General features: G+C 53.2%; 1 protein-coding gene across 2 annotated transcripts in view; it reads right to left on the reverse strand.

Annotated features, from left to right (window-relative positions):
• ZFYVE1 (zinc finger FYVE-type containing 1) overlaps positions 1–9,740 on the reverse strand; it is a 45,330-nt gene extending 35,590 nt beyond the window's left edge. Inside the window, exons 1-3 of one of the 2 annotated variants that reach the window (XM_029064256.2) lie at positions 9,614–9,740; positions 5,402–5,475; positions 4,235–5,080 (exon numbers count right to left, since the gene is read on the reverse strand). In XM_029064256.2, coding sequence (XP_028920089.1) covers positions 4,235–4,714 — 480 coding nt within the window. In that variant the 5' untranslated portion in view covers positions 4,715–5,080; positions 5,402–5,475; positions 9,614–9,740. Of the gene's footprint in view, positions 1–4,234; positions 5,081–5,401; positions 5,476–7,332; positions 7,374–9,613 lie in introns of those variants that run through there. The other variant, XM_029064257.1, reaches the window with a different exon arrangement.
• Between the last annotated feature and the right edge of the window lie 17,855 nt (positions 9,741–27,595).

Consider the following 27,595-nt stretch of genomic DNA (forward strand, 5'->3'; position numbering starts at 1 on the left):
TCTCGACCCGTCTCTCCTCACATCTAGGAAGAGAGAGACGCAACAAGACGGCTGACGCGAGAGGCAGGGATAAAATCTGGGGCAGCCTTCCATAAGCGCCTCGGTTCTTCCGCGGCCAGGAGGAGGAGAAACGGTTTGGCGAGTCAAAGGGCCCCCCCTCGGACCGACGGTCACGGTCGCTCTCGAAGCGTGACCTCGGGGGGAAAATAAAATCTCATCTTCGGCCCCATAGAAGACGGAGGTAAAAGGGGATCGTTCCTGGTTGGCCGTCTCCTGTCTCTTCCTCCCAGACGAAACACCGAGGGAGCTGGAGAGGCAGTGAGTCACCGAAAATGATCCCGAGATCAAACATAACCTTTGGCGACCAAGTTGGGTGGTATTGGTATTTGTTAAGCGCTTACTACGCGCCAAGTACTGTTCTAAGCGCTGGGAGATACAGGGTGATCAGTTTGTCCCACGTGTGGGGCTCACCGTTTGAAACCCCATTTTCCAGATGAGGTCACTGAGGCCCAGAGAAGTGAAGTGACTTGCCCACAGTCACACAGCTGGCAAGCGGCAGAGCCGGGATTAGAACCCATGACCTCTGACTCCCAAGCCCGGGCTCTTTCCACTGAGCCACGAAACGGGCCCCCATCCCCTTACTGGCATTTACGCTTCATCACAGCGTGGCCCGGTGGCTAGAGCCCCGGCCCGGGAGTCAGGGGGACCCGGGTTCTAATCCCGGCTCCGCCGCCTGTCGGTTGCGTGACCTTGGGCGGGTCACTTCGCCTCTCTGGGCCTCGGTTCCCTCATCTGGAAAATGGGGATTCAGACTGTGTGAGCCCCGTGTGGGACAGGGAACGTGTCCAACCCGATGGGCCTGTATCCACCCCAACGCTTAGTACAGTGGGGAAGCAGCGTGGCTCAGTGGAAAGAGCCTGGGCTTCGGAGTCAGTGGTCATGGGTTCGACTGCCGGCTCTGTCGCTCGTCAGCTGGGTGACCGTGGGCGAGTCACTTCACTTCTCTGTGCCTCAGTTCCCTCATCTGGAAAATGGGGATTAACCGTGAGCCTCACGTGGGACGACCTGATGACCCTGTATCTCCCCCAGCGCTTAGAACAGTGCTCTCCACATAGTAAGCGCTTAACAAATACCAACATTATTATTACAGTGCCTGGCATATAGTAGGCACTTAAATACCATTAAAAAAAAAAACTTAAGTCGCATCTACGCCAGGGCTTAGAACAGTGCCTAGCACATACAAATAACCATAAAAAAATGGTACCCTTCGGCTCGCAGGAGTCGACACGCCATTTTGATCTTTCCAACATTGTAAGAGGCCCTCGGAATTCCTACGTAACCAGTCAGTGGTATTGAGCCCCGTGTGCAGAGCACTGCACTAAGCGTTTGGGAGAGTATCAAAGGACCGAGTTGGTTAGACAAGTTCCCTGCCCACAGTGAGCTTACGGATCGCTCAATCTTATTACTTATTGAGCGCTTACGGTGTGCAGAGCACTGGGAGTCTAACAACAGAGTTGGTAGACGCGTTCGCTGCCCACAACGAGCTCACAGTCTAGGGGGGGAGACACACATTAATAGAAACAAATCAACTACGGACCCAAGAGTTATCACCTCAGTGCTGATCACCTCCCTCCTGGCCTCCAACCGCGCTTTTTTGCCATCTGGGGTGTTTCAAGAGCAGATTCACGCTGCCTTGAGCTGCCAAGAGCAGAATCACCGGTTGTTCTCTCCCTGGGCTTCGTGTAGAAAATCCTGACCTTTTAGGAAATCGCCTTCCTAGAATAGCTCCAGCGGACTCGGGTGAGAACACACTGAATCCTTTTCGACTGGGAATTGGTTGTGGCTGTCTTCCTTCCCATCCACCCTCGATTGGTCGATTGATTCCCATCCGGATGCTTAGGAAATCACCGCCCCCCGCCCAAAATGGTATCTGTTGAGCCCTTACTGTGTGCAGAGCAACGTACAGAGCGGTCAGGAGAGTATTTTTCCCTGCCTACCTCACCTGACTTGATTTCCCGCTCCAGCCCGGCCCGGACGCTCGTCCCATCTGGCGCCAGTTTTACTCACCGGGGCCCGATCTCGTCCATCTGGCCGCCGACCCCTTTCCCGCGTCCTCCCCCCGACCTGGATCGCCCTCCTCCTCCGTCTTCGCCGGACCCCCACTCTCCCCACCTTCGAAACATGATTATCCAAGAGGCCTTCCCCGATTAAGCCCTCTTCCGCCCGGCTCCCTCTCCCTTCTGCCTCATCTCATTATATTACCGGGCGTCTCCTCCTCCCATCAGTGGGCGGTGACCACGTCTACGTTGTCCTTTCCAAGCCTTTGGTACAGAGCGCTCTGCACAGAGTAAGTGCTCAGTAGATACCACTGATTGAGGGAGCTCAGAGTGTCGAGGAAGAGAGTCGCTAAAACCACCTCACTGGAAAATAGTCAAGCACTAAAGACCGATTATCCTGCCTCAGCCACCGTTCTTTGTCCGAATGGGAACCATTCATTCATTCAATAGTGTTGATTGAGCGCTTACTATGTGCACAGCACTGTACTAAGCGCTTGGAATGGACAAATCACTAACAGAGACGGTCCCTGCGCCACGGCGGCGTGGCCTAGTAGCTACAGCCAGGGCTTGGGAGTCAGAAGACCTGGGTTCTCATCCTGGCTCTGCCCCTTGCGTGCTGCGTGACCCTGGACGAGTCACTTCTCGGTGCCTCAGCTTCCTCACCTGTAAAATGGGGAGTTAAGCCTGGGAGCCGCACGTGGGACAGTGACCACGTCCAACCCGATTACCTCGTATCCACCCCAGCGCTTAGAACAGCGTCCGATACCGCACCGTAGTCTCGTGGAAAGAACCCGGGCCTGGGAGTCGGAAGGACCCGGATTCTAAGCCCGCCTCCGCAGCTTGGCTGCGGCATGACCTCGGGCGGGTCACTACGCTTCTCTGGGCCTCAGTTCCCTCATCTGTAAAATGGGGATCGAGACCATGAGCCCCACGTGGGACAGGGATGTGCCCAACCTGATCATCTTGCATCTACCCTAGTGTTTAGAACGGTGCCTGGCACATACGACGGGGATCGTGTCTGCTAATTCTGTTGTACCGTACTCTCTCAAGGACTTAATACGGTGCTCTGTACATTTTAAGCACTCGGTACCATCGATAAATTTTAATAAATACCTTTCCCAAAAAAAAGCCTGATTAGCTGGAATCTACCCAGTGCTTAGTACAGTTGCTGGCATTTAGTAAGCACTTATATAACACAAAATAACAGAACAAGTGATCGACTGATCGGTCAACGATTGACCGATGAGTCAACTGCATTTTTACTTATTTTTTATGGTATCTGTTGAGCGCTTATGTGCCAGGCACTGTTCTCAGCACTGCTGTCTACTCCAGCTAATCAGGTCGGTCCCAGTCCCTGCCCCAGGTGGGGCTCACAGTCTTAATCCTCGCCGTACAGACGAGGGAACTGAGGCCCAGAGTAGTGAGGTGACTTACCCAAGGTCACCCGGCCGACAGGTGTCGGATCGCTGGGTGCAGAACACTGTGCCTGTGTCCAACCCCCGCCAGCGTTTAGAGCGATGCTCGGTGCCGAGATCGCTTCTGTAAGCCCGCAGAGAGCACTCTGGCTGACTGCTCCTCCGAGAAGTCTTCCCTGATTAAGCCCTCCTTTCTTCTTCTCCCACTCCCTTCTGCGTCACCCTGACTCGCTCCCTTTATTCATCCCCTTCTCCCAACCTCACAGTACTTACGGCCATATCTGTCATTTCTTTCTTTCTCTTTGTGTCTGTCGGGGGACGTGCCTGATTGCTGGTGTGTTGTCCTCTCCCAAGCGCCTAGTCCGGTTCTCTGCCCACAGTGAGCGCTCAAGGGCTAGGACCGCCTAAGTGCTTCACGGACACCCCGGTTACTCGACCGTGAGCCCGTTGCGGGCCGGGGATGTGTCTGTTTACCGCTGCGCTGTCCCCTCCCAAACGCTGAGTCCGGTGCTCTGCACACGGTAGGCGCTCAAGAGACCCGGCTGCCCGACTAAGCGCTCCGTAAATACCTCAAACGTTCGGCCGGGAGCCCGTCGTGGGCAGGGACCGTGTCCGTTTATCGTTCCACTGTCCTCTCCCCGGCGCTTAACGCAGTGCTCTGCACACGGTAAGCGGTCAGTACGACCGAATGACTATTATGAAGAGCCCGAAGCGCCCCCCAAAATGAAGTAGAGGCACCGGAGTCCGGCCCAGGAAATCTACCTGAATTTCCTCGGTCTCATCCACCAGGAGGAAACTGACGACCTTTTCCGTCATCCTCCTCCTCCCGGTCTCCTCGTCGGCCGCGTCCGGCGGGGCCTGGTCGCCCCGCGGCCGGTAGACGGTCAGCGGGTGCCTCCTCTTGCTCCCGCCGGCGTGAGACCTCTTCTGGCAGTCGCCGCAGAGGTTGACCTTGCAGGCCTGGCAGCGGACGGCGGCCCGGGGCCGGGCGGCGGGCGAGAAGCCGTCGGCCCCCTTGCACGGGTCGCAGTAGGGCACGTGGTCGGCCCGGATGGGCGTCCGCTCGTGGTCCCGGAGGCGGTCCTGCCTGTGGAGCTCCTCCTCGCAGCGGGGGCACTGCAGGCTGCCGCACTCGTCGCATTCGAAGGCCGCCCGCTCCGTGCCGCCGCAGGCGTAGCTCTCCTGGCAGGCCAGCCCCGGGGGCGCCCCTCTGTCCCCCGCCGGGGCCGGCCGGGCGCTCATCTCGGCGCGATCCGGGGGTGCAGGGCTCGGGCCAAGCGGGAGAGCGAGGGGAGTCACCCCGACCTTTCCTTCAGGGACAGCTGGGCCTCGGCTCCGGCAGCCTCTTCCGCACCCGGGACATCAGCGCAGACGTCCGCCGGGCCCAGTGACTTCATTATCCATCGAGGGCCGGGGAGATTCGGGGGAGAGGGCGATCTTAAAACGGGGGTCTCGTCACGGGGCGGAGCCGGGGGGGGACGACCCCCAAATGACCGACCACACCGGCCTCCCTCCGGATCCTCGGTCTTGTGGTTTCGGAGTTGTAAAACAAATGGTCGGGCGCGTTTCGATACCTCGAGTCGAGCACCCCGGTATTTCGTCGGAGGCCTGCAATAGAGGAAGCAAGATGATTTCATTTACCTAAAAAGAGAAGTTCGCTTCAACTACGCCTCGGTTTCAAAGGTTACGGTTAGACGATGATGTGCTGAAAAAAAAAAAGAATTGACGAAATCCCTCACACTTGGACCTCCCCGGGTTCACAAAGGATGACTCTGTTATTGGAAAATTCTCCCGTCTCAAACCGAAGCTAGGCTCCTCCTCTTCGAAACAAACTCCGCCTCGGCGTCGCGGAAGGGGACTCTTCTCCTCAGATTGCCCGGCCAAAATCCCCTTCCCCACGGGATCCGACGACACACCGAAATCACTCACCTAATGGTCAGCGTGTCTTCGGGGAGCGGGGCCCGCTACCTCCAGAGGCTTAGAAGAGACCTCCCTGAAAACTTCTATGAGAAAGAAAAAGGAAAATCACCAGAGTTCCAGCTGTTTTCAACCCCTTGAACAGATTTGGTTGGGCCTGTAATTGGGAGTGCTTCACCCAAGAAATATCTCCAGCTCAAAACCCAAGAACAGGCCGCATCACTTAACGCTGTAAAGCCTAAAAGTTATTTTATTCTCTTACATGAGGGGGGAAGGGGGGAAAGGGGGAAAAGGGGAGGAGGGAAAGGGGGGAAAGGGAGAAGGGAAAGGAAAAAAGAAGGGGGAAGAGAAAGGGGAAAGGAAGGCAGGAAGGGGGAAGGGAAGGGGGGAAGGGAAGGAAAGGGAGGGAAAGAGGTGGAGAAAAGAGGGAAGGGGGTAAAGGAGGAAGGGAAGAGGAAAGGGAAGGAGGGAAGAGGGGAGGAGGGGAGAAGGGGAGAAGAGAAGGGGGAAGGGGGGGAAGGGGGAAATGGGGGGAAGGGGGAAAGGAGGGAAGGGGGGGAAAGAGGGGGGGAAAGAGGGGGAAGGGGGGAAGGGGGGGAAGAGGGGGAAGGGGGGAAGGGGGGGAAGGGGGGAAAGGGGGGGGAAAGGGGGGAAGAGGGGGGAAAGGGGGGGAAGAGGGGGGGAAGGGGGGAAGGGGGGGAAGGGGGGAAGAGGGGGGGAAGAGGGCGAAGAGGGGGGGAAAGAGGGGGGAAAGAGGGGGGAAAGGGAGGGAAAGGGAGGGGAAAGGGAGGGGAAAGGGAGGGGAAAGGGAGGGGAAAGGGAGGAAGGGGGAAAGAGGGGGGGAAAGAGGGGGGGAAAGGGGGAAGAGGGGGGGAAGAGGGGGGAAGAGGGGGGAAAGAGGGGGGAAAGAGGGGGGAAAGAGGGGGGAAAGAGGGGGGGAAAGGGGGGAAAGGGAGGGGAAAGGGAGGGGAAAGGGAGGAAAGAGGGGGGGAAAGAGGGGGGAAAGAGGGGGAAAGGGGGGAAAGGGGGGAAAGAGGGGGAGGGGGAAAGAGGGGGGAAGGGGGGAAGAGGGAGAAAGAGGGGAGAGAGGGGAGAGGGGGAGAGGGGAAGGGGGGAAGGGGAAGAGGGGGAGGGGGGAAGAGGGGGGAAAAGAGGAGGAAAGAGGGGGAGAAAGAGGGGGAGAAAGAGGGGAGAAAGAGGGGGGAGAAGAGGGGGAGAAAGAGGGGGAGAAGAGGAGGGGAAGGGGGGGAAGGGGGGGAAGAGAGTGGAAAGGGGGGAAGGGGGGGAAGAGGGGGGAAGAGGTGGGGGAGAGGGGAAAAGGAGGGGAAAGGGGGAAGGGGAAAGGGGGAAAGCAGGGAAGAGGGGGGGAGGGGGAAAGGGGGGAAAAGAAGGGGGAGGAGGGGGAAGAGAGGGGGAAAGGGGGGAAGAGAGGCGGGAAGGGGGGGGAGACGAGGCGGGGGAGGTAAGGGAAGAGGGAAGGGGGAAGGAAATGGAGGGGGGGAAGGGAAATAGGGCGAGGGGGGAGAACGGAAGGAGAAAAGGGAAAGATGGGGGGTGGGGGGCGGGGAGAGAGAAGAGGGCGGTTGTGGGGTGAATGGCCCGGGCCCCTGGGCCGTGTTTACCTCGGTGGACAATGTCTCAGCAGAAGGCCGGGCGCCAGGCCTCGGCTGGCCGCTCAGCCCGATGGCCAGCCGGCCGGCCCGCCCGCCACAAATCTACAGTCCAGTGACTTCTCCCGGGCTGTTGTGCAATTCCCCCCGCCCCCAAAAACCTCCCCAGCTGTTAGGGCGAAATTCCCCCCTCACTATAAACTTCCATCCCAGTTACGCGTCGCTCCAGAACCGTTTGCCACCTCGGGGACGACGAGCCTGAGAGGCGGCGACGGCCCGGGCGCCGGAAGGATCCGGGTTCCAGTCCCGTGCCGTGTTCGAATGCCGTGTTACCTGGGGCGAGTCGCTTCCCTTCTCTGGGCCTCAGTGACCTCATCTGGAAAATGGGGTTGGGGACCGTGAGCCCTCATCCACGGGGGGCAGGGACCGTGTCCGAACCGATTTGCCAACCCAGCGCTTAGCGCAGTGCCTGGCACGTGATAAGTGCTTAACCCATACCGCAATTAATTACTACTGTTATTATTAGGGGCCGGAGCGGGGGCCGGGAGTCGGAAGGACCCGGGTTCGAGCCCCGAGCTCCGTCCCCGTCTGCCGAGTGACCTTGGACAAGTCACTTCGCTGGGCCTCGGTTCCCTCACCCGTAAAGTGGGGATGAAGACCGTGAGCCCCCCGTGGGCCGGGGGCCGGGTCCGTCCTGAGGAGCTCGGATCTCCCCCGGCGCTCGGCACAGCGCCTGGCATCCGGGAGGCGCTTAACAAATACCGACAAGAATAAATCAACCTGAGGAGTCGGCGGCGACAATCGATCAACCGATGAGGCGATCGATCCCTCCTAATGGCCGGCTAGTGGGGTGTTGGAGCTTGTTTTCCGATTCGTGCCCCCCAAGACGGACCCTCCCGGCCTCCGAGAGCCCCCCAGATCGGGAATCCGACCCCCCACCGACAGAGATTGGGGATTTGCTGCTGTTTTGTTGTTTTGGGGGGGGGGGTTCCACCTCCCCACCCCCGCCCGGCCCATTAGAGAAGACCCCCGACCCCGGCTGGAGGGGCAGCAGGTGGGAACAAAGGAGACCCCCCCCCCGCGGCCCCCACCCCCCGCCCTTTCCCACCCCTCCCCCAGCCCTAGGCCGAGCCCAGGCCTTGCCTTTCATGCTTTGTTTTCCAACCCCCTTCCCCTCCCACGAGGCCCGCGGGGGCTTCGGGCCTTCCTCCGCCCAACCCCCGGCCAAGTGCGAGATCCCACCTCGGAGACCCCCGCCCCCGGAGACCCCCAATCCGACCCAGAGACCCCCGCCTCCAACCCCAGAGATTCCCCAACCGGGACAGAGACCCCCACACACACACCGATCCCGGAGACCCCCACTACCCATTCCAGAGACCCCCGTCCCCCCACCCCAGGGATTCCCCAACCGGGCGACCCCAACCCCCAACCCCAGAGACCCCCCCCACCAACCCTCGAGACCCCCATCCCCCCCGGGACCCCCGCCCCCATCCCCGGAGATTCCTCAACCCGTCCTGGAGACCCCCACCAACCCCAGAGACCCCCGCCACTCATTCCAGAGACCCCCACCCCGGCCCAGAGACCCCATTCCCCACCGCAGAGATCCCCCAACCCGGCCAGAGACCCCCACCAACCCCGGAGACCCCCACCACTCATTCCAGAGGCCCCCCCCCAATCCGGCCAGACACCCCCAACCAGGCCAGAGACCTCCACCACTCATTCCAGAGACCCCCAACCAGGTCAGAGACCCCCACCGCTCATTCTAGAGACCCCCCCCACCAACCCCAGAGACCCCCCACCCCGGCCCAGAGACCCCATCCCCAACCCCAGAGACCCCCACCACTCATTCCAGAGACCCCCCCAACCAGGTCAGAGACCCCCGCCTAGAGACCCCATCCAGGCCAGAGACCCCCCCACTCATCCAGAGACCCCCAACCAGGCCAGGGACCCCCCCACTCATTCCAGAGACCCCCCCCCACTCATCCAGAGACCCCCCAACCAGGCCAGGGACCCCTCCCACTCATTCCAGAGACCCCCAACCAGGCCAGAGACCCCCCCACTCATTCCAGACCCCCCCCACACCAGGCCAGGACCCCCCCACTCATCCAGAGACCCCCAACCAGGGCAGAGACCCCCCACCACTCATTCCAGAGCCCCCCACCCCACTCATCCAGAGACCCCCAACCAGGCCAGGGACCCCCACCACTCTTTCCAGAGACCCCCCCCACTCATCCAGAGACCCCCCCCAACCAGGCCAGGGACCCCTCCCACTCATTCCAGAGACCCCCCCACTAGGCCAGAGACCCCCCCCACTCATTCCAGACCCCCCCCCACCAGGCCAGAGACCCCCCCCACCAGGCCAGGGACCCCCACCACTCATTCCAGACCCCCAACCAGGCCAGAGACCCCCCCCCACTCATTCCAGAGACCCCCCACCAGGTCAGAGACCCCCCCTCCAACCCCAGAGACCCCACCACTCCTCCCAGAGACCCCCCCCACCCCGACGATCCCCTCCCCCCAGGGCGGGGAGCCGCTGTTCCGCAAGGACCGGCCTAATCCGCCTCCATCCCCTCCCCCCACCCACCGCCGACCCCCAGGCACACGCATCCCTCACCCCCTCCTCTCTTCTTCTCGCTTCTCCCCTCCCCCGTCTCCTCCTCCGGCTCCTCTTGTTGTCAGTGGGGATCAGCTGATCGCTGTGAACTTCTCCCAGCTCGGCGGACCGGAAGGTGGGAACGCGGGGGGAGGGGGAACGAGAGAGACCGGAAGCGGCGGGGGGAGGGGGGAGGCTTGAAAGGGGCGGACCGGCGCGGGGCTTTGTGGGATTTGGAGTCCGGGCGTCCGCCCCGTCTGCGTCTGCGCCTCGGGGGAGGGACTCCATTGCCCAGCATGCCCCGCGGGGCGAGGAGGCGGGAGCGGGCGCGAGGGATTGTGGGGGTTGAAGTCCCCCTCGGGGCCTGGCCTGGGTTTGTGGTCCCCTCGTCGGCCTCCCTGTGGGTTTTTCCCTTCAAGTGCTAAGCGCTGGACTAAGCGCTAACGAGAGGGGACCCAGCCCCCTCCCCCCTTTTCCACGGGCCTCCTGTCTTGACCCCCATCTCCCAGGCGAGGCCCGGAGCAGGGAAGCGACTCGCCCAAGGTCACACAGCAGGCAGAGGCGGGATTAGAACCCAGACCCCGCTGCGGCCGCTCCCTGGCTTCCCCGTCCGGGGCTTTGGACCAGGAGGGTGTCATAAGGGGAGGAGCTGGGGTTAGGGGGCGGTGAGCGTAGTGGACGGCAGGAGGCCCGACCTGGGAGAAATGATCTGGAAGTAAAAATGTTGGTAGTTGTTAGGCGCTTACTATAATAATGTTGGTATTTGTTAAGCGCTTACTACGTGCAGAGCACTGTTCTAAGCGCTGGAGTAGACACAGGGGAATCAGGTAGTCCCACGTGGGGCTCCCGGTCTTAATCCCCATTTTACAGATGAGGGAACTGAGGCACGGAGAAGTGAAGTGACTCGCCCACAGTCACACAGCTGACGAGTGGCAGAGCTGGGATTCGAACTCATGAGCCCTGACTCCAAAGCCCGTGCTCTTTCCACTGCGCCACGCTGGCAGAGCACTGTTCTAAGCGCTGGGGAGATATACAGGGTCATCAGGCCGGCCCACGTGAGGCTCGCAGCTAATCCCCATTTTACAGACGAGGGAACTGAGGCCCAGGGAAGCGACTCGCCCACGCTCACCCGGCTGGCAAGTGGCAGGGCCGGGAGTCGAACTCATGACCTCTGACTCCCAAGCCCGGGCTCTTTCCACCGAGCCACGCTGCTCCAGTATCCAGAAGTATCCAGAGCACGACCCCAGAGGTGCTCAACACACCCCCCCACACACACAGGCAAGGAGGCCAAGATAAGACACTTCGCTCGCCTGCGTTAACGTCTGCACGCGTCTCTGGGCCACACGATATAATAACGTTGGCATTCGTTGAGCGCTTACTATGTGCCGGGCACTGTTCTAAGCGCTTGGAAAGTAAGCTAAGCGTTTGGAAAGTACGATTCGGCAACAGAGAGAGACAATCCCCACCCAACAGTGGGCTCACAGTCTAGAGAGGAGGGACAGACAACAGAACAAAAGAAAACAAGTGTACAGGCATCAATAGCATCAATATAGATAAATACACATCATTAATAAAATAAATAGAATAATAAATACGTATAAATATACACAAATGCTGTGGGGCGGGGGGTAGAGCCGAGGGAGGGAGTCGGGGCGACGGGGAGGGGAGGAGGAGCAGAGAAAAAGGGGGACTCAGCCTGGGAAGGCCTCCTGGAAGATTAGATATTAAATCTTAAATAAATATAAAATAAATTTGGAGCACGTAGGGGATTTGGGTCATCTGGAGTTTGGGTCCTCTATCGTCCCTCTGGACTGTCAACTCACTGTGGGCAGGAAATGAGTCCCCAAAGCAGCGAGGTCTTAGTGGCTAGAGCCGGGCCTGAGAGTCAGAAGGACCTGGGTTCCAATCCAGCTCCGCCCCTTGTCTGCTGTGTGACCTTGGGCAAGTCACTCCACTTCTCTGGGCCTCAGATTCCTCATCCATAAAATGGGGATTAAGACTGTGACCCCAGTGTGGGACAGGGACCCGATTACCTTGTGTCTACCACCCCGGCGCCTGGTACAGTGCCTGGCACATAATAACACTTAAGAAATACCACAGTTATTATTGTTAGTTTTTACTAAGGGTACAGTCCCTCTAGACTGTAAGCTCGTTGTGGGCAGGGAAAGTGAATAACAACTCTATTCTACTGTATTCTCCCAAGTGCCTAGTAAGAGCTCAATAAATACCACGCATCTGAGTGGAAAGAGCCTGCGCTTGGGAGTCAGAGGTGGTGGGTTCTAATCCCGGCTCCGCCCCTTGTCAGCTGTGTAACTTTGGGCAAGTCACTTCACTTCTCTGGGCCTCGGTTCCCTCATCTGTAAAAGGGATAAGGGCTACTGTGAGCCCCGGGTGGGACAGCCTGATTACCCTGTAATAATAATAATAATAATGTTGGTATTTGTTAAGCGCTTACTATGTGCAGAGCACCGTTCTAAGCGCTGGGGTAGACAGAGGGGAATCAGTGGGGCTCACAGTTAATCCCCATTTTACAGATGAGGGAACTGAGGCACAGAGAAGTTAAATGACTTGCCCACAACAATACAACAATAAATGGACACATACCCCACCCACCTGTATCTCCCTTTATCTCTATCATCTGTATCTCCCCCAGCCCTTAGAACAGCGCTTGACACATAGTAAGCGCTTAACAAATACCAGCATCATTATTACCACCGATTGACTGATAAGCCACTTGAAAGAACTTCATCGGCGACATTATCAATAGACTTTTAAAAGAGCGTCCCTCCTCACCCTCAAGAAATGGACAGTCTGATGGGTGGTTTGACACACAGACAGAGATCCGCCAACCCTGCAGTAGGTTAAAAAAGTCAGAGCCGAAGTGCAAGTGATTTAAAAAGCCCCAAAGTAAGAAATTATATAACAAGTAAACTCCTGCAGTAGACGAGGTGGGTAAAGTGGTCCCAGGAATTTTTTCTAGTTCCCCTATGGGAAAGCTTGACCTTAGAAGAACACAATAGTTTCCTCTTTGCTTTTGACTCTGCCATGGTGATTTTCTTAATCGTTCCGGGTGACTTGCTTTTTGGGAGGGGCCAGAGGGCCGGGTAATGGCATCTGTTAAGCCCTCACTACATGCCAGGCCCCGTATTCATTCAATAGTATTTACTGAGCGCTTACTATGTGCAGAGCACTGTACTGAGTGCCTGGAATATACAGTGAGGCAACAGGTGGAGACGAGCCCTGCCCAATATCAGGCTCAAAGTCTAAAAGACTAAGCGCTGGGTAGATACAGAGTAAATAGGTCAGACACAGTCCCTGTCCCACCTGAATCTCCCAGTCTTAATCCCCATTTTTCAGATGAGGTAACTGAGGCACAGAGAAGTGAAGTGACTTGCCGAAGGTCACGCAGGAGACAAGCTGCGGAGTCGGGATTAGAACCCGGGGCCTTTTGAACCACTAGGCCACGCTGCTTCATCCTTTGTGTCTGTTTCCCAGCTTGTAAAATGGGGACGATGATAATCCTCTAGATTCTAAACTCGTTCTGGGCGGGGTATGTGTCCATTTATTGGTGTATTGTCATAATAATAACTATAGTATTTGTTAAGTGCTTTCTATGTATCAAGCACTGTTCTAAGCGCTGGGGTAGATAGAAGGTAATCAGGTTGTCCCACGTGGGGTTTACAGTCTTAATCCCCATTTTACAGAAGAGGTGACTGAGGCACAGAAATGTTAAGTGACTTGCCCAAGGTCACACAACAGACAAGTGGCGGAGCTGGGATTACAAGACTCTCCCAAGTGCTCCGTGAAGTGCTCTGCACTCTATTAGCGCTCAATAAATACAACTGACTGACAGGAGAATTAATTTGTTTTTAATGCTTCGAGATCTGTAGTTAAAAGGTGGGATGAAGATGTTCCATCTAATAACCTTACCTCTGCTTTATTGGGTAATTTTACCGATTTGAAAAAAAAAAATTCCCGCCCTGGAGAGTTTTAAAGTGAGGTTAGAACAGTAGCAGTAAATATTCAGTATTAAACCATCTCCAACAATACCGACCAAATGACAGTACATTTAACAGCACAATATATGATCAAATGAGGGCATCCAAATCGGGGGAAGGAGTTTTAGGTATAGGAAATAAAATCAATCAATCGATGGTATTTATCGAACGCTTACTATGGACGGAGCACTGTACAAAAGGCTTAGGAGAGTACAATCCAACAGAATTAGCAGACACATTCCCTGCCCACGATGAACTTACAGTCTAGAGGTGGGGAGACAGACATCAATACAAATAAATGAATAACGGATCTGGATATAAGCGCTGTAGGGCTGGGAGTGGGGATGAATAAACGGAGCAAGTCGGGGCGACGCGGAAGGGAGCGGGAGAAGAGGAAAGGGGGGCTTAGTCAGGGAAGGCCTCTTGGAGGAGGTGGGCCTTCGATAAGGCTTGGAAGGGGGGGGACAGTAATTATCTGGTGGATCCGAGGAGGGAGGGGGTTCCAGGTCGGAGGCAGGACGTGAGCCGGAAAGATAAGATCGAGGTACAGCGAGAAGATTAGCATTAGAGGAGCAGAGCGTGTAAAACATCGTCCTGCCGTGGAAATGGCGCTCTTCACGTAGTCAGCGCTCAATAAATCCCACTGACTGATGGAAATAAAGCCGTCAAGGGGTGAGAATGTCTGAAATGATCACTGCTAAATGGACCGTGTCCAACCTGACGGCCTTGGAGTAGCATTTTCGCAGGGAAGGGCTGCTAATGATGTTACATCTAGAGGATCAGAAAAAATCAACTGGGAAAAAGTGTGGCCTAGTGGATGGGGCACAAGCCCGGGAGGAAGAGGACCTGGTTCTAATCCCGGCTTCACCACTTGTCCGCTGTGTGACCTTGGGAATGCCGCTTCACTTCTCTGGGCCTCAGTTATCTCTCTTATGGGGATGAAGACTGAGAACTCCAACGTGGGACGGCGGCTGTGTCCAACCTGAAGAGCTTGTATCTTCCCTGGCGCTTAGTTCAGTGCCCGGCACACGATAAGTGCTTAATAAAAGAAATACCAGAAAGCAAAGGCTTCTCTGAATTCCCAGAAGTGGTTTCCTGCCGGTAACATTGGTTAAGGATCAGTTTTCTCCCCAGTGTACGTTTTTCTCCACCAGGCCATGCTGCTTCTTATCCTTCGGTTCAAAGATGAGCATGGCCTAGTGGCTAGAGCCCAGGCCTGGGAGTCAGGAGGACCTAGGTTCTAATCCTGCCTCCGCCACGTGTCTGCTGGGTGACCTTGGGCAAGTCGCTTCACTAAGCCTCAGTTTCCTCATCTGTAAAATGGAGATTAAGACAGAGAGCCCCACGTGGGACAAGGACCGTGTCCAACCTGATTAACTTGTGACTACCCCGGAGCTTAGAACAGTGCCTGGCACATAGTAAGTGCTAAACAAATACCTTTTTTTTTCAAATGAGACTGCAGAATAGGTGACTTGGGGGGTAAAACCTCAATACAGGACTTCCAAAGGGCAGAGACTGTGTCTGTTATATTGTTCTATTGTACTCTCCCGAGCGCTTATTACGGTGCCCTAAACACAGTAAGAGTTCAACAAATAGCCCTGATTGATTGCTGGATTGTTGCTCTCCAGGTTTAGATTGAAGGGCACTAGCTCACCAAAGAAATCCAGCCTTTCTCTTCCTGGAGTTTTCCCATCTGGGATTCAAGATTCGATCTGATGTGATTTGGGGTAAACTATCAGCCCGGGTTTGATCCGAGGAAGACCCAACGAGGCGGAAAAGTCTGCCCGTGTTGCCGGTTTGTAAATTCCAAGCGCTTAGTACGGTGCCCTGCACATAGCAAGCGCTCAATAAATACTACTGAATGAATGAAGGTGTTCAGATTGGAAATTACGTATTTCCGACGGACTCCAAAGCCAATCGATCAATCAGGCGTCTCTGTTGAGCGCTTACTGTGTAAAGAGCTCTGTACTCAGAGCTTGAGAAAGGACAGTAAAATGAAGCAACTTGATGTGTGTCTGATCTGCAAGGTGCCTATAATAGCAATAATAATGACGATGACGGTATCTATTAAGCGCTTACTAGGTGCCAAGCACCGTTCTAAGCGCGGGGAAAGATCCAAGGTTATCAAGTTGTCCCACTTGGGGTTCACAGTCCCCATTTTCCAGATGAGGTAACTGAGGCACAGAGATGTGAAGTGACTTGCCCGAAGTCACACAGCCGACGAGTGACGAGCTCTGACTCCCATTTCCGGGCTCTTTCCACTAAGCCACGCTGCTTCTTACTGGTCCCCGGGCCTCCCTGCTATAATAACCAGACCTTGTACCTGTTACCCTATCAATCAGTCGTTCGATTAACTGGGGTGAGTCAAGGGAACAAATCCAAGAGCCGGGGTTGACTCAGCAGCGGGTGGGAGAAGAGGGAATAGAGGGGTCTTTCTGAAGGAGTTGTGCCTTCAGTAAGCCTTGAGGGTGGGCAGCGGGGGGGTCTTTCGGCTATGAGGAGAGAGGGCGATCGGGGCGAGAGGTCGGATAGTCGAGATGGAGGTACAGCGAGTAGGAGCGGAGGACTGGGTTGTAGTAGGAGACTGTAGCGAGGTGAGGTAGGAGGGGGCGAGGGGATGGAAGTGCCCATCGTCTTTATTTAAAGGAATTGCGGTTTGATGCGGCAATCCCGGGAGGTTCTTGAGGCGCGGGGAGATATGGCCTGAACCCCTCTGTGGAAAAACGATCCGGGCGGCAGAGTGAAGAATGGCCTGGAGTGGGGAGAGACGGGAGGCCGGGAGGTCAGCGGGGAGGCCGATGCAGTCATCCAGGTGGGAGAGGCGCTACAAAAACAGCAGTGAAGCAGTAATAGAGGGTCACTGGGTAATTTCTATATGCCGATGAATGTATTTTTGAAGGACGAGAATTGGTCATTTCAATGCTGAGAAACAATAAATTCATTCAGTCGTGTTTTTTAAGCACTTACTGTGTGCAGAGCACTGTACTAAGCGCTGGGAAAGTACTATTCAGCAATAAAGAGAGACAATCCCTGCCCACGATGAGCCTTTTGAATCACACGAAGGGATGCGACATATAATTTCTACTGCCCACCCCGTAGCCTCCGCTCCTCCGCCGCCCACCTCCTCACCGTCCCCCGTTCTCGCCTATCCCGACCCCTGGGCCACGTCCCCCCGCTGTCCCGGAACGCCCTCCCTCCTCACTTCTGCCAAACTAACTCTCTTCCCTTCTTCAAAGCCCTAGTGAGAGCTCACCTCCTCCAGGAGGCCTTCCCACACTGAGCTTCCCCTTTTCCCTCTGCTGTCTCTCTGCCCCCCTTCACCTCCCCTCAGCTAAACCCCCTTTTCCCCCCCTTTCCCTCTGCTCCTCCCCCTCTCTCTTCTCCTCCCCTCAGCACTGTGTTCATCTGCTCATTTGTATATATTTTTATTACCCTATTTATTTTGTTAATGAGATGTACACCCCCTTGATTCTATTTACTGCTATTGTTTTTGTCTGTCCGTCTCCCCCGATTAGACTGTGAGCCCGTCAAAGGGCAGGGACTGTCTCTATCTGTTACTGATTTACACATTCCAAGCGCTTAGAACAGTGCTCTGCACATAGTAAGCGCTCAATAAATACTATTGAATGAATGAATGAATATTTATTGCTATTGTTTTTGTCTTTGTCCCCCAATTAGACTGTAAGCCCGTCAAAGGGCAGGGACTGTCTCTATCTGTTACTGATTTGTACATTCCAAGCGCTTAGTACAGTGCTCTGCACATAGTAAGCGCTCAATAAATACTATTGAATGAATGAATGAATGAATATTTATTGCTACTGTTTTTGTCTTTAACCCCCAGTTAGACTGTAAGCCCGTCAAAGGGCAGGGACTGTCTCTATCTGTTGCCGATTTGTCCATTCCAAGCGCTTAGTACAGTGCTCTGCACATAGTAAGCGCTCAATAAATAATATTGAATGAACGAATGAATGACTATTTATTGCTATTGTTTTTGTCTTTCTGATGATGATGATGATGTTGGTATTTGTTAAGCGCTTACTAGGTGCCGAGCAGTGTTCTAAGCGCTGGGGGAGATACAGGGTAATCAGGTTGTCCCACGTGAGGCTCACAGTCTTCATCCCCATTTGATAGATGAGGGAACTGAGGCACCGAGAAGTTGAGTGACTTGCCCAAAGTCACACAACTGACAGGTGGCGGAGCCAGGATTAGAACCCATGACCTCTGACTCCCAAGCCCGAGCTCTTTCCAGTAAGCCACGCGGCTCCTCTGATATTTGTTAAGCGCCATATTTTATATTTGTTATAACGTATTTGTTACGTGCCAGGCACTGTGCCAATTAATACTTTATATCAACATTCTGTTCCGCTGACATTGTTTAAAAGCCTCAAAACAATCGCTTAAAGTTCTGTGAGGTCCAAACCGAGCTCCTTGAGAGCACGGAACATGTTCCCCAACTCCGTGCCGTCCTCTCCCGAGCTCTTAGTACAGGGTTCTGCACACAGTAAGCGCTCAATAAATACCACTGATTGATTCCGTATTCCCGAGACACTTCGTAGGGTTGAATATTTAAAATAACAGTGGCCGGGAACTCCAAGCTACCTAACTTTTTTGGTTGTTTCTGAGGATCGCCAGTCACTTTGCTTCAAGGAAGAAAATGAAGTTTCTTACCCCATTTTCCTGCTGTCGATGTGATGAACGCTCAGAAACGCATTCAGGTCCCGGAGATGTTCCGATATAAACTGTTTCTCCGAGGGAAGCGTTCGATGATGTAAATCTGACTTGCACTCTTCCAAGAATCTTCCTCAAATGAATAACCTTTCTGAGCATCCCAGTGGTGGCCCGATTCATAATAATAATGTTGGTATTTGTTAAGCGCTTACTGGGTGCAGAGCACTGTTCTAAGCGCTGGGGGAGATACCGGGTCGTCAGGTGGTCCCATGTGAGGCTCCCGGTCTTAATCCCCATTTTAAAGATGAGGTAACTGAGGCCCAGAGAAGTGAAGTGACTCGCCCCCAGTCACACAGCTGACAAGTGGAGGAGCCGGGATTCGAACCCATGACCTCTGACTCCCGAGCCCGGGCTCTCTCCACTGAGCCACGCCGCTTCCGCCCGGATCACACCTAATGCTGGACACGAAACCTGGAGCGGCAGGTGGGAAAGGAAAGAAGGCGGATTAGCCGCTTCATTCATTCAGTTGTATTTATGGAGCGCTTACTGTGTGCAGAGCACTGTACTAAGCGCTTGGGCGAGTCCAATCTAACAATAAGTCACTTGACGAGTCCTTACACGGTTTTTAGATGAAAAGTCTGGGGCCACTAAATCCACATGTAAACTCGTCTGCTAATTCTGTTATATCACACCCTTGGGAGCGCTTAATAATAATAAAAATGTTGGTATTTGTTAAGCGCTTACTACGTGCCGAGTACCGTTCTAGGCGCCGGGGTAGATACAGGATAATCCCATGTGAGGCTCACAGTTAATCCCCATTTTACAGATGAGGTGACTGAGGCCCAGAGAAGTTAATATGGTGTTCTGCCCATAGTAAACGCTCAATAGACTCCACTGATTTATTGTAACCCCCCAAGACTGTAAACTCACTACGGGCAGGGAACGAGACTGCTAATTCTGTTGCGTTGTACTCTTCCAACCGCTTAGTACGGTCTCCTACACGTAGTAAGCACTCAATAGATGTAATGAATTGATCACTATTCATTCCATCGATTTTATTGAGCGCCTACTATGTGCAGAGCGCCGTACTAAGCGCTTGGAACGTACAATTCGGCAACAGATAGAGACGACCCCCGCCCAGCGCCGGGCTCGCGGTCTAAATCCAGGTCACACTGAGACCTAGGGGGCCTAGGGAGAGGCCGCAGGGTCTAGTGGTTAGAGCCCGGGCCTGGGAGTCAGAAGGACCTGGGTTTTAATCTCATCCCCGCCACCTGTCTGCTGGGTGACCTTGGGCGAGTCACTTCACTTCTCTGTGTCATCAGCGTTGCTCAGCGGCAAGAGCCCGGGCTTGGGAGTCAGAAGTCGTGGGATCGAATCCCGGCTCTGCCGCTTGGCAGCTGGGTGACTGTGGGCAAGTCACTTCACTTCTCTGGGCCTCAGTGACCTCATCTGGAAAATGGGGATGAAGACTGCGAGCCTCACGTGGGACAACCTGATTACCCTACCCCAGCGCTTAGAAGAGTGCTCTGCACCTAGTAAGCGCTCAACAAATACCAAAATTATTATTATTATTACCTCGTCTGTAAAATAGGGATTAAAGCTGTGACCCAAGTGGGACATGGACTGTGTCCAGCCTGATTATCTTGTATCTACCGCAGTGCTCAGTACAGCGCCTGGAACATAGTAAGCACTTCATAAATATCATTTAAAAAAACAAAAGAAAACCAACGCTCTTGCTTCCCCCACCTGTAATTTATTTTGGTGTCGGCCTTCTCTGCCAGATCACCGATACCTCGAGGGCAAGAATCGTGTATATTCGCTCTAGCGTACTGTCCCAAGTGCTTAATACAGTGCCCCGCGCAAAGTAAGAGGTCAGTAAATACTGTTGATCGACATTTAAGGATTCTAAACAGCTCGGTTTGGATGGTTTTCGCCCAGAGAAAACGCACGAAGTGGTCCGATGAAAACGATAGGCGAAGCAGCTTCCTGAGACCCTTCAGATGAAGGGCACAGATGAACTCCAGGACCTTCCGTGGTGAAAAACGAGGAAAATTTGCCGACATTTCTCCTCCATCTCACTGCCAACCTCTCACCCACGACCTGCCTCTGGCCTGCAACTCCCTCATATTCATTCATTCATTCATTCATTCAATAGTATTTATTGAGCGCTTACTATGTGCAGAGCACTGTACTAAGCGCTTGGGATGAACAAGTCGGCAACAGATAGAGATGGTCCCTGCCGTTTGACCGGCTTACGGTCTGATCGGGGGAGACGGACAGACAAGAACAATGGCAATAAACAGCGTCAAGGGGAAGAACATCTCGTAAAAACAATGGCAACTAAAAGGAATCGAGGCAATGTACAATTCATTAACAAAATAAATAGGGTAACGAAAATATATACAGTCGAGCGGACGAGTACAGTGCTGTGGGGAGGGGAAGGGAGAGGTGGAGGAGCGGAGGGAAAAGGGGAAAATGAGGCTTTAGCTGCGGAGAGGTAAAGGGGGGATGGCAGAGGGAGTAGAGGGGGAAGAGGAGCTCAGTCTGGGAACGCCTCTCGGAGGAGGTGATTTTTAAGTAGGGTTTTGAAGAGGGAAAGAGAATCGGTTTGGCGGAGGCGAGGAGGGAGGGCGTTCCAGGACCGCGGGAGGACGTGACCCGGGGGTCGACGGCGGGATAGGCGAGAGCGAGGGACGGCGAGGAGGTGGGCGGCAGAGGAGCGGAGCGTGCGGGGTGGGCGGTAGAAAGAGAGAAGGGAGGAGAGGTAGGAAGGGGCAAGGTGATGGAGAGCCTTGAAGCCTAGAGTGAGGAGTTTTTGTTTGGAGCGGAGGTCGATAGGCAACCACTGGAGTTGTTGAAGAAGGGGAGTGACATGCCCAGATCGTTTCTGCAGGAAGATGAGCCGGGCGGCGGAGTGAAGAATAGACCGGTGCGGGGCGAGAGAGGAGGAAGGGAGGTCAGAGAGAAGGCTGACACAGTAGTCTAGCCGGGATATAACGAGAGCCCGTAATAGTAAGGTAGCCGTTTGGGTGGAGAGGAAAGGTCATATCCAACAGATGACGACTCTCCTCCAGTTCAAAGCTTCTCCAAGAGGCCTTCCCTGACTGAGCCCTCCTCTCCTCTTCTCCCACTCCTTTCCGCGTCGCCCGGACTCGCTCCCTTTATTCATCCCCCGTCCCAGCCCCACGCCGCTTCTGTCCGGATCCGTCATTTGTTTATTTCTATTCACGTCCGTCTCCCCCTCTAGACCGTAAGCTTGCTGTGGGCAGGGATTGTGTCTCTTTATTGCCGAGGGGCAGACATTAATATAAACAAATAATACTACACAGTAAATCGTGGCTCAGTGGAAAAAACCCGGGCTTGGGAGTCAGAGATCTAATTCCGCCACATCCACTTGGCAGCTGTGTGACCTTGGGCAAGTCACTTCACTCCTCTGTGCCTCAGTGACCTCATCTGTAAAATGGGGATGAAGACTGTGAGCCCCATGTGGGACAATCTGATTACCTTGTATCTACCTGGGTGCATAGTAGGCGCTTAACAAATACCGTCATTAGTGGTAAATAGATAAACCCTTACAACTCTGCTGTCCTTTGGGTTAATGCTTAAGGTATTTATTACACACTCGTCCGCCTGGGCTTCCGAGATACACTAGGTAATCAATCGACCAATCGAACCTATTGAGTGCTCACCGTGTGCAGAGCACTGCACGCACTTCATTAGGTCCCGAACCGCATCTAATCCCAGTCAGAGGGAAGGAGAGCCTCCGTAAACTCGGGGCGGAAGCCACGAGGCGAAAGTTGGCAATCCAAACACCAAATGAAAACCTTCTCCCTTCATCGCTCCGTAGGGAAATAAGAGGTAGAAATTAGAGAAGCAGTGTGGCGTAGAGGATAGAGCATGGGCCTGCAAGGCAGGAGGTCTTGGGTTCTTGTCAGCTGTGTGACTGTGGGCAAGTCACTTTACTTCTCTGTGCCTCAGTTACCTCATCTGTAAAATGGCGATTAAGACTGTGAGCGTCATGTGGGACAACCTGATTACCCTGTACATCCCAGCGCTTAGAACAGTGCTCTGCACATAGTAAGTGCTTAACAAATACCAACATTATTATTCTAATCCTGGCTCTGCCGTTTGGCTGCTGCGTGTCCTTGGGCGAGTCACCTCACTTCTCTGGGCCTCTCTTACCTCATCTGTAAAATGGGGATTGAGACTGTGAGCCCCACGTGGGACTGTAACCAACCCGATTTGCTTGTATCCACCCCAGTGCTTAGTACAGTGCCTGGCACACAGTAAGCGCTTAACGAGCTCTTAAACCCTCCCTCCTCATGTCAGACAGTGCTCTCCCCTACTTCGAAACTATATTGAAGGCCCATCTCCGCCAAGAAACCTTCCCTGACTAAGCCCTCCTCTCCTCTTCTCCCACTCCCTTCGATCCCGCTCTTGCTCCTTCGTTCATCCTCCCTCCCATCCCCACGGCGCATATGGATAGATCTGTATATACCTGTCATTTATTTATCTATTCATTTACACTAATTTCTGCCTCCCCCTCTAGACTACGGAGCTCGCTGTGGGCAGGAATGCGTCTTTTATATTGTACTCTCTCAAACGCTTAGTACAGTGTTTTGCACACAGTAAGCGCTCAATAAATACGATTGGCTTGAGTGAACGAATGAAATACCACAATTATTAACATCGTACTAAGCGCTTAGGAGAGCACAATAAAGAAGACCTATCCCCTACCCGGGACGGGCTTCCAGAGGGGGAGACGGACATTAATAGAAAGAAATGATGGATATGGACAGGAGCTCCGTGGGCCCGGGTGGGGTGGTGGGTAATAAAGAGAGCGAGGTTGACGCGAGATAGACGGAGAATTAAGGCAGCAGAAGGACAGCGCCCAAGGTTGGTTTGTTCTTTCATTCCGACCTCCACATTCCTACGGTGACTGAAGAGAGGCAAGCTCCAGAAAGGAAAGGAGGCCGTCTCCTCCACCCTAGGCCTCCCGGGGCCAAGTGTGAACTTGTCTCGTTGACACTCGTTTTAGCGATGGATTCTCACTCTGAGGGACAGGTCTGGTCGTAGATAAGAAGAGGACCCCTTGGGGAACCCGGAGTCGGAATTCTGCAGCACCAAGACAGCAAGTAGAGTAAGTCTCTTTTCTCTATTTTTTAAATAACGATGAAACCTGCAGTCCCTAGGCCGTAAGGTCAGCGCGGGCAGGGACTGTGTCTGTTTATTGTTATATTTTACTCTCCCAAACGCTTAGTACAGTGCTCTGCACACACTGAGCCTTCAATAAACGGGATCGAATGAATGAATGAATCTGATGGGTGGGTTAAGGGAACAAGCACGGCCTGGGAGTCAGGGGATCTTGGGTTCCTATTCCGGCTCTGCCTCTTATCCGCCGGGCGACCACTTCACTTCTCTGTGCCTCACTTCCCTCCTCTGTAAAATGGGGATGCACTACCTGCTCTCCTTCCTGTCTAGACTGTGAGCCCAGAGGATCTGGGTTCTAATTCGGGCTCCGCTACTTGTCCGCTGGACGACGTCAGGCAAGTCACTTCACTTCTCTGTGCCTCAGTTCCCTCATCTGCAAAATGGGGATGCAATACCTGTTCTCCTTCCTGTTTAGACTGTGAGCCCCATGTGGAACAGGGACCGTGTCTGACCTAATTAACTTGTAGCTACTTGTAGCCACTTAGATACATGCTAAGTACTTGACAGACATCATAATTATCAAGTGCTTACTTCGTGCTAAATGCTATGCTAGATAGAAAATAATCAGATTGGACACGATTCCTATCTAACACAGGGGCCGGTCACAGCGCAGTGCTTGGCACATAGTTCTTCGTTCTATTTATCGTGATAATGTTGTCTCTCGTTTTTGTTTCCTTCTGTTTTGTCTGTCTCCCCCCATTAGACTGTGAGCCCGTCGTTGGGCAGGGATTGTCTCTGTCGCCAAATTGTACATTCCAAGCGCTTAATACAGTGCTCTGCACATAGTAAGCGCTCAGTAAATACTATTGATTGAATGAACGCTTAACAAATTCACCATAATGAAGGAGGAAGCACAAGCGTCAGATAGGAACTGGAAAAGAAATGCTAAAACAAAATGACGAGGAAAACAACAGTTCACTGTACGACTGACTGTAAGTAGATGCAGAGTGCTGAGGAGAAATAACATCATTATTACTATTATTCATTCATTCAACTGTATTTATTGAGCACCTACTGGGTGCAAAGCACTGTACTATGTGCTTACTACTATGTAGTAAGCAAATCATTGCTAGAAGTGGCTGTTGGGCTGATACAACTTGGGAGACTGATGCGGGGCGGAGACTGTGTCCAACCAGATTTGCTTGTATCCACCCTAGCGTTTAGTACAGTGCCTGGCACACAGTAAGCACTTAAATACCACAAGTATTATTCCTGTTATTATTATATGAGGTGGGAGTTTAGCAAAGTTTGAAGAGGAGAAGCAGCAAGATCTAATGGCTAGGGGCCGGGCCCGGGAGTCAGAAGGACTTGGGTTCTAATCCCGGGTCTGTGCCGTTTGTCTGCTGGATGATCTTGGGCAAGTCACTTCACTTCTCTAGGCCTCAGTTCCTTCATCTGTTCAGTGGGGATGAAGACTGGAAGCTCCAACTGGGGACATGGACTGTCCAATCTGATTAATTTGTATCTTCCCCGCCGCTCAGTACAGTGCCTAGCACATATTAATGAATCTGAATGAGTAGTAATGAATAATTTGGCACTTATCAATAAATACCATAAAAAAAGAGGGAGGAAGAACAAATATTTTAACCCTATTTTACAGGCAAGGGAATAGAGGCACAGGGAAGTTAAGTGACTTGCCCCAAATCACACGGCACACAAATGATGGCGTCCTTCCACTGGCCTGATTCCAAAATGGTGACTTTTGGGCAATTATGATTCTCCCTCTTCTGGCTGGTATGGTAAAAAGAGGGGAGGTTTCATAATAATAGTTGTGAAATTGGTTAAGTGCTCACTATGTGCCCGGCACTATATTAAGCGCTCGGGTGAATTGAAGCAAATCGGATGGGATATAGTTTAGACAGTCTAGTGTACACAGTCTAGAGGGCATTAGTATAAGTAAAGAAATTACTGATATTTTCCTAAGAGTGGTAGGCCTGAGGCGGGGATGAATGAAGGGTACATATCCAAGAGCGAGGGCAACACGGAGGGGAGAGGGAATGGGGGGGAAATGAAGGGTTAGTTGGCGAGGTGTCTTGGGGGAGTTGTACTTTTAATTAAGCTTTGAAGGTGGGGAGAGCGATCGTCTGTCGAATATGAAGTGGGAGGGAGTTCCAGGCCAGAGGCAGGATGTGGGCGAGGGGTCGGCGGCAAGATCGGAGTACAGTGAGTAGGTCGGTCTTAGAGGCGCTAATTAAGTCTGCTGAGTAGTAATGGGAAGTCAGTGAGGAAAGGTAATAGGGGGCAAGGTGATCGAGTGCTTTAAAGTCAACGGTCAGGAATTTCTCTTGATGCAGGGGCAACGACTGGAAGTTCTTGAGGAGCGGGGACTGAATGGTTTATTTTAGAAAAACGACCCAGGCAGCAGATACAGTGGGTGGAGACGGCAGGCAGGAAAGTCAGTAAGGATGCAATAAACGCTCAATAAATACGGATGGATGGATGGATGGATGGATGGATGGATGGATGGATGGATGGATGGATGGTAGGGAACGCGCTCAGATCTTCACAATTGCAGATGGAGAGGAAAGGGGGAATTTCTGTGTGGTCGTGAGGGTCCAACGGTCAGGATTTGGAGACACTGAACGGGTGGGTTGGATGGGAGAGACGAGCTGAGGACAACGTCAAGGTGGTGACACTGGGAGGATCTGTGGTGCCGTCGTCTCCCGAGTTGGGGAGGTCAAGGTCTGGGTGGGAAGATGAGTATTGATTTGGAAACGCTCAGCTCGAGGTGCTGAGAACCGTGGTATTTGTTAAGCACTTACTCTATTAATCCCGACTCCGCCACTTGTCAGCTGTTGCTGTTGGGCAAGTCGCTTCACTCTCTGCCTCAGTTCCCTCATCTGGAAATTGAGGATTAAGACCGTGAGCCCCACGTGGGACCTCCTGATAACCTTGTATCCCCTCCAGTGCTTAGAACAGTTCTTGGCACATAGTAAGCACTTAACAGATGCCATTATTATTATTATTATTATTATTGGTGTGACATTGGGCAAGTCACTTCACTTCTCTGGGCCTCTGTTACCCTGATAACCTTGGTATCCCCTCCAGCACTTAAAACAGTTCTTGCCACGTAGTAAGTGCTTAACAGATTATTATTATTATTATTATTATTATTATGGGTTTTAATCCCAACTCCACCACTTGTCTGCTATGTGGCCTTGGACAAGTCACTTCACTCTCTCTCTGCCTCAGTTCCCTCATCTGTAAATTGGGGATTAAGACTGTGACCCCAGATGGGGCCATCTGATAACCTGGTATCCCCTCCAGTGCTTAGAGCAGTTCTTGGCACATAGTAAGCGCTTAACAGATGCCATCATCATTATTATTATTATTTTTATGGGTTCTAATCCCAGCTCTGCTGCTTGTCTGCTGTGCGGCCTTGGACAAGTCACTTCATTTCTCTGGTCCTCTGTTACCCTGATAACCTTGGTACCCCCTCCAGCGCTTAGAACAGTTCTTGGCATATAGTAAGTGCTTAACAGATATTATTATTATTATTATTATGGGTTCTAATCCCGGCTCCACTGCTTGTCAGTTGGGTGACTTTGGACAAGTCACTTCACTTCTCTGGGCCTCTGTTATCCTGATAACCGTGGTATCCCCTCCAGTGCTTAGAACAGTACTTGGCACATAGTAAGCGCTTAACAGATGCCACCATTACTATGATTATTATTATTATTATTATTATTATTATTATGGGTTCTAATCCCAGGTCCTCCACTTGTCTGCTCTGTGACATTGGGCAAGTCACTTCACTTCTCTGGGCCTCAGTTCCCTCACATCTGTAAAATGGGGCTGAAGCCTGTCAGCCCCACGTAGGTCAACCTGATGACCTTGTATCCCTCCTAGTGCTTAGAACAGTGCTTCGCTCATAGTAAGCACTTAACAAATGTCATCATCATCATCATTAGTATGGCTTCTAATCCCAGCTCCGTCGCTTGTCAGCTTGGTGACTTTGGACAAGTCACTTCTCTGGGCCTCTGTTACCCTGATAACCTTGGCACATAGTAAGCACTTAACAGATGCCATCATTATATTATTATTATTATTATTATTATTATTATTATTATGGCTTCTAATCCCAGCTCTGCTGCTTGTCAGCTGTGTGATTTTGGACAAGTCACTT

The sequence above is a fragment of the Ornithorhynchus anatinus genome, chromosome 1 (genome assembly GCF_004115215.2).
Source record: "Ornithorhynchus anatinus isolate Pmale09 chromosome 1, mOrnAna1.pri.v4, whole genome shotgun sequence".
NCBI classification, from domain to species: domain Eukaryota; kingdom Metazoa; phylum Chordata; class Mammalia; order Monotremata; family Ornithorhynchidae; genus Ornithorhynchus; species Ornithorhynchus anatinus.